The sequence below is a fragment of the Ictalurus furcatus genome, chromosome 26, assembly GCF_023375685.1.
Source record: "Ictalurus furcatus strain D&B chromosome 26, Billie_1.0, whole genome shotgun sequence".
NCBI classification, from domain to species: domain Eukaryota; kingdom Metazoa; phylum Chordata; class Actinopteri; order Siluriformes; family Ictaluridae; genus Ictalurus; species Ictalurus furcatus.
The window spans coordinates 16751693-16758808 of NC_071280.1; the positions used below are offsets into that span (position 1 = coordinate 16751693).

The window sequence follows — 7116 nt, forward strand, 5'->3', positions numbered from 1 at the left end:
TTGATGAAAGGCAGAAGCTCGGTGTAAAGCGGAGAGGACAGGAGAGCGGGGTCACGGCGAGTTCACCGGCGCTCTCGGGTGACTTCAGCTCCATGTGGGTCGCTGATAACACCGTGTTTATCAGTACCGGGGGGAAAAAAGGACACGACAAGGCAGGGCTATTTTTAAAGCCTCTTTAAGATTCTCTTTCGGCTTGTTTAAAGAGAAACCAGCTCCATTGTCCTCGGAGATGGCTCGCTCTTTCAAAGAGACTGTCTGTATTTTATGTAGTTATGAAAAGGTTTAAGAAGTAACACACAGTCTTAGTTAAAAAAAAAAAAAAAAAAAAGGATCTTCAGTGCTTCTTTAAAAGCTCACTGGATTATTAAGGGTCTACTGAAAACACTTTCTAATAGAGAAACACTCTGTTGTAGGTGTGTTCATTTGTGTAGGCTTTCACAGAGCCTTTCACCTCAAACACACCGTGTCCCAGAGTGGGTTTCCTCTTATACTACAGCAATTAAAGAGGAGTTTTTATCCGTTTATAGCTACATTTAATGTTGTGAAACATCCACGAGACAAGTTCTAGCCGCTATAACCAGTCGTTCCCTCACAAGCCTCTCATTTTTTTTTCCCTCTTCCTTTTCCGAACTCAATAAGACAAACATGATTACGTTAATAAGCTTGTCGCGTTCGCCAGAAAAAGAAAAACGGAAAGCGTGAACTCCTCCGTCCTGAAGACTGAACCATGGTTACAAAGCGCCGAAACTGGAGACTCCTTCCAAAAGCCGGTGATTTGCAGCTGTCAGAGAAAATGAATCTGACCAATCAGAATTGAGAATATGGTCATTTCAGTAATCCCAGCCATAATCCAATATATAACTTTTAACGTCGTCTTTAATAGCTTTAAAATAGCTTTCAGTAGCTAGTGCATTTGGGGTTCGTGTGGTAACGTGAAGTCACGTGTCCGACCGCTCGTCACGTTGGAGAACTGACACCATTGTTGTACGCATATATATACACACTATCTATGGTTACTACCTAAGAAGGTCTGATCTTTGGTGACCCCATGACCTCTACAATGACCTTAAAAACCCTGTTAGGTATCATATTGAGGGAACAGACAGCTGAGTGAACATAGCACTGTGGGAACAGAACAGATGCACTCTTACCTTTCACATTCTCAGGTTATTCAGTGGCCCACTGATGAGTGTTTTGTATTTGTATAACATTTTGGACAGAATTCTTCAGTGACTATTGAGGAGTCGGGGTCATTGCATACATTACAATCACCTAGAAATTCCAAAAAATGACACCGTGGCAGATTAGAGGAAGATTTACGGGAGAATAATAACCTCGAAGGTCATGTCTTAGTGAAACAAATGTATTTCATTCACCTGTTAATTATAATGTAATTATTGGTTTCAGAGATTGTGTAAAGGAGAGAGAACCACCAAAAAATACACCAACTACAAGTTTAAAAGGAAATTCATTTCTTTGCCACGAACTAGCACACCGATTCATTTTATATATAAAAGCAGAACTAGAGAAACCCTAAAACTAAAAACACTAAACAGTGTAATAGTGCAGCCTTGGGTTTGAAAATCTCAGCTCTGTACTGCAGTATTTGTCCACGGTTTTGTAAAATACAGTACAAAAGTTGTCAAGGGGCGAGGGGGTGGTGTCGATGGTTTTGTACCCGCCGTTATTGGGAAAAGTGAATCTTTTGATCCTTAAAACCTACACATAAGTGGCCCTTAGGAAGTACTGTTGTACTTTTGAGTGTATAACTACAATACACCTTCAGGAACGGAGGTACAGAACCTTTTTACTAACAAAGCATTGGGACTCCAGAAGCCACGCCCGGTTTTTATTCCCACATACAGCATATTAATACTGAACACTATTTAGTGTACACACACACACACACAGCAGTAGAGGCGCAGTGTTACCAACACTGCCATTCGGACAGATGAAATGACGACATGTCATGGCCACAGGGGTGGTTTTTTTTTTGTTGTTTTTTTTTTTTTTTTTAAACACAGTGCTGTCTACAGTTACCTCCCCGCAGCCTGATAACAACAGGAGTCATCTTTCAGGTGTGCTGCAGTCACACAGGTGTCAGTGAGCGCAGTAGTGAGAGAGGCGCTGTATCTCACCTGAAGCTACCTCTGCTCTGGTCACGTCACTCCAAACTGAGTTACAACACCTGAAAACGTCTGAAACATCGCGATTTGTGCACGTTAGATTACTGAACATTAAATATCGCACTCTTATATCACACGAAGGCACAACTTACTTTGGATTGTGTGAAATGAAGAAATAAAGTAGGCGTGGCCTCTGCGTCAGTACAGGTGAAAGGACGTGGCCTCTGCGTCCGTCAGTCTCGGTGGAGGAGGCGTGGCCTCTGCGTCTGTCAGTCTCGGTGGAGATCATCTCATTCTACACACTATAACTGCAATTTAGGTGTTTAATTAATAAGTGCTGTACCTGGGAGACAGGTTTTTGCTGATAATTTTAATAGAACGGACATAAAACAATATTATTAAAATATTCACTTCACTACGAGAGAATTTGGAGGTTTGGATCTCTCTTTCTTCTGTACAACGAAAATAACACACATTTCTACGAGACGTAAAAAATTAGAAAGAATTTAGGACCAGTTTCGTGATGAATAAAGCTGAAAGACGATCAAGACTTGGAGACAGTGAGGAACATTTTCATACGAACACTACAACCATTCAAAAGTGCCAGAGCGACAGGTGTGCTGCGAAAATTTCCAAACGTCCCCCGATTTCCTGTAGCTACAGTGTGGATTTCTGAGGTCCGGAGCGGAACACGTTCAGCGGACGAGCCCCTGCTGAGACTCAGCTGTTAGAGATTCTGTTCTGAAAAACTGACCGTGAGAAGATCCAGTCCACTCGGTCATCCCCGAACAGGGCAAATTAGTGTTCAGCGTGTTGGACGGTTTAGACCTTCCACCATCACCGGGTCAGTTTCGTGCGTCCTAGTGGTTACGTGACATCATACAGGAGCTCGAAGGTTCTGATTGGCCTGCATTCGGAGTCTCCGCCTCTCCACGGCCTGCTGCTTCTTCCTCTCGATCTCAGCGTCGCTGCATCTCGTCACCACCGATTTACTCACTTCTGTAGGGACAGAAATCTTTAATCAATCATCATGTATGAAGAATCTGACGTGTTCATGTTTCCATGTAATAATCATATACATAAACAAATTATGCCATTAAACGGCATGTATTTTCTACAGTAGCAATGAACAAATGCTATAAATAATAGAAAAGAAAAAAAAAAATCATTCGCCAATTTTCTGAAAGGGTGCCAATAATTATGGAATTGCATTAGAAATACTGCATATGTATTGAAATTCTCTTACCTTTGGAAACAGCCGGTGCTTCCTTAAAGGTGCTATAAGGCTTTCTGAACTGACGGTCACCTTGAATGCTTTGATATGATTGGACGGTGGTTGCCATGGCGCTCTCACTAACCTGTCTTGCTGCATTATAGGCAGCACTTCCTGTTCCTGTAGCGCTTTTAACGTGGCTAAATTTGTACATTCTATCAGACGACTTCTTCATGCTGTTGTCCGGTGCAGAAGTGGTATTATGACGTGCTCCAGGAAGAACTTTGGTACTCAATGGCGCTCGGTTCCCAGTAGCGCTACGGTCATACACTTGAGCGTGAGATGGAGATGGCCGCACAAACACGCGCTCGCGTTTACCCTTGGCGTTCTGAATACTCTGCACACGACTGCTCTGTGGTGTCGGTTTTGATACGGACGCTTCCGGGGGAGGTTCTGGGTCAGCCATGGATTCTTCCACCTTCTCGCATGCTTCGCAGAACAGGTCATCGTCGTCTGCACCGTCGTCCCAGATGTCGTCCGATGCAAAGATGGAGTCCAGGTCATCGGCTGCGAGGTCATCGTCTTCCATGGTTGGGCGGTTTTCCTTCTCCTCAGTGACCTTACTGATCCTGAAAGTGGGAGTGGTTGATATCGTGACTGCAGGAACAGATCTAGATTGGTCCGATCTGGAAACTAATGAGGGTGTAGTCGCAGATTGAACCTTCCACATGGTGGCTGCTAATGGTTGTTTGATTTCCATTGTTTTCTTGGGTTGAGAATTAGTTTTAGATACACTATGGGTACCAGGAACAATTGATGGAACTTTGCTGGAAGGAAAAACCTGCTTTTCTGGATTGGTTTTTGCATGAAATCCACTTTGCCTAGCATTCTCATTTCCTGTAGCCTTGCTCCAATGTTGGCCATGCTGAAAGCTCTCGAGTCTCTGATTCAACCTTTGCGCTTCTTCAGACTTCGATTCTTTATCACTGTTCTGGCGGTAAACAGTGTTTGCCAAGCCATCGTTTTTGTTCGTCTGTTTCTGTGTCGAGCTATGCTGGGGTGCGGAGAACAGCTCCGGGTTTTGGGTCATCTCCATCACCAGCGAGTTGTCCAGCAAATCGTCGTCGTTCCAGTCGTCATCGAAATCATCAACTACTCCCACCTGCTTGATCGTGCTGAGGATTGGTGCGGCCATGAACACGCCAACGGTGCTCGACTCAGAAGCTCCGCCCACCAGAGTGACACCACACACGTTTAACGAGTCAGCTTTCACTCTAGGGGCAAGATCCACTCCAAACTGGGGAGCGAATTTACCCACGTCCTGAGAACGAGCGCTGAGACCGCTCAGGCCACCACTGACCTGCTGCGTCGAACCCTCGAAGAGCAAATCCAGATCGTCTTCCATTTCCTGTATAAGACCTAGATCGTCCACAGGACCATCGCCGTTCGTTGTGGTGTCCTCCAAACCCAGTGGTGGTCTCTCAGCTTCAGAGCGAGTCTGTGGCGAAGCTAGTGGGTCATTCTCATCGAAAAACAGATCTTGCTTTTCATGCATGTCTTCCGCAGAGCTCTGACGGTTTGGTCGGAGATGAACTTCTTCCTGTTGGATCATGTTGAAGTCGAACTGCTTCGCTAACTTCAGCAGGTCATCCACAGGGTTTTGTCTGTGCAGGAACAAAGGTGTGTTTTTTTTAGCTGCAGCCTGCCATTTGGACGTAGCGTATTTTAAGTGCTCTGGATATTTCACACTATGCTTTTGGAGTCATGGCTACAAAATAGTGCACTATGTAGTGAATACAATCTGTCTCAACCAAACACTTTCACTGTTATCCCTTTACCAAGCTAATTTAGACCACATACAGCCGATATCAAAGTGGTTTAGGATCAGACCTCGCTGGTTTGGGCTTGGTCCTGGGCTCTCGGATTTCTGGAGTGCACGGAACGGCCGTGTCCCCAATCCACTGCAGCAAAGACGACTCCGCCTCCTCCGGCCTCTTGTTCTGTAAGTAAAAAACCGGGACGCTGACGTACACCTCAACAGAAAGTATATAACTAAGTCGCTGTGTACTTGCTAGTAACCTTTGGCGCTATCCTGTTGACGATGTCTGATATGTCCACTGATTTGAAAACAGCAGTCCGCCTCCGGCCCCGTCCTAAATCACAAACGATCACACGATCACAATTATATCGCTTGAGCAACAATACAGTATATAGGATCGAAGCCCACTTGCCAGTCCTGATAGGAGTCGCGGGTGATGTTGGATCCCAGATGATTTCATGCTGATATTCAGAATCGTTGTTTGGGGATTCGTCAGTAACAAAGCTCCTGAAACCGACCTTCGGTACACGGGTCGGTGTTTTGAAATCTGCTCACACAAAATTAGGTCAAATCATGATGTAGGTAGTCCGTTATAGGCATCTCCAGTTTAGTTACTTACATGAAAGAGCTGTCATTTTGTATTTATATATCTATGCACTTAATCTTGTAGAAAAGAGATTTATCCTGCTTTAGACTTTTATCGAACACTAAACATTGAGTTCATTATACTGTTTGTACTTATAGTTGGGGTCACCTGCAAGTGAAGGCACCGATTATTGAACACACTTGATACTTAAAATGTGTCTCAATTTTAGGAATTACTGAAGCATCTTGACATAACAAATCCTGGAAGTGGAGGGGAAAAAAAAGAAACCACCATTTAAGTCTATATTCACTTCATCTTTACTCATAATCCAGTGGTTTGTTGCGAGATTTAACCAAGAAACCATGTTAACCCTCCAAGATTTTTCTAACGCACATGTGCATTTATTACTTTTACACTATTTCGTTGTTCCACAAGGTGGCAGCAGTGACCCAGGGTTATTGATTCTCAAGATAGTCGAAGAAAAAATGGAATAAAGGAAGAGACGGAAACGAGCACAGGTTAGAAAGTACCCGCATTTGTATAATTCGAGCCATGAAGAGTATAAGGATTTTTATATGGGTGCTGATCGTGGCGAGAGATTGCCAAAGCATTGTTCTTTGTGTTAGGATTCTTCTTCGTTGTTTGTCATTCTTTCACACCAAAAGACCTGCTTTACTGCTTTGTACTGACTCCTGTAGGCCATGGGGGGTAGTGCAAGTTGTCCTAATGCACATGCGTGGTCGACCGTCTGTTTACGTGTCAAATGCAGTATACCTTGAAAGGCTATGCGTACGACTAACAAAGTACACCAGAGGCACAAGATTAATGGTTAGATGTTGTGTAAATTATATAATGAATATTCAATGAAGAAAAGCTGAACGGTAATAAGGAGTTTGTTTACAGTGACAGTGCAGTGTGCGTAACTAGGCAACAAGGTTCTTCTCCGTTACATGACGTGTCAGTGTGTCCCAGTGCTTTCATACACTTTTTGCTACACGCTCAAAAAGTATGTACTTTTTCCTTCACAAAAAACCAGTGCATCGTATAAGCAGCGAATCTGGACGCAGCAGTACTGTTCTTTTGGAGCGCCGCCATGTTGACGTGACGTCACAAACTCTCCCAAGCGCAAACAAATCCATTTCCGGTTTAAGCCACGCCCATTCCGCATTTTGAATCCGAATAACAGATACCTGCTTTTACCGTCAAATATCACTAACGTTAAACTTTAAAACTCTTAAAGATCGTAGTTTGTTCACTTTTAAGAGTTTAACGTAACAATACGTCAACATGTTTTAACTTTAATACTCAAGCTCACTACCCACTCACCTGCTTCAGCTTTAAAGTCAGTAACGTCTGATTTCTGGGTCTGGTT

General features: G+C 43.7%; 1 protein-coding gene across 2 annotated transcripts in view; it reads right to left on the bottom strand.

The window, feature by feature from the left end:
• Positions 1–1423: 1423 nt before the first annotated feature.
• The window catches only part of etaa1a (ETAA1 activator of ATR kinase a), a 6175-nt gene continuing 482 nt past the window's right edge, over positions 1424–7116 (bottom strand). The window contains exons 1-9 of one of the 2 annotated variants that reach the window (XM_053615115.1): positions 7071–7116; positions 5571–5705; positions 5419–5492; positions 5230–5339; positions 3373–5003; positions 2710–3125; positions 2538–2604; positions 2279–2434; positions 1424–2198 (exon numbers count right to left, since the gene is read on the bottom strand). The exon at positions 7071–7116 is cut by the window's right edge and continues 482 nt beyond it. In XM_053615115.1, the coding sequence (XP_053471090.1) occupies positions 3004–3125; positions 3373–5003; positions 5230–5339; positions 5419–5492; positions 5571–5705; positions 7071–7116 (2118 nt within the window). In that variant the 3' untranslated portion in view covers positions 1424–2198; positions 2279–2434; positions 2538–2604; positions 2710–3003. Of the gene's footprint in view, positions 2199–2278; positions 3126–3372; positions 5004–5229; positions 5340–5418; positions 5493–5570; positions 5706–7070 lie in introns of both variants that reach the window. The other variant, XM_053615114.1, reaches the window with a different exon arrangement.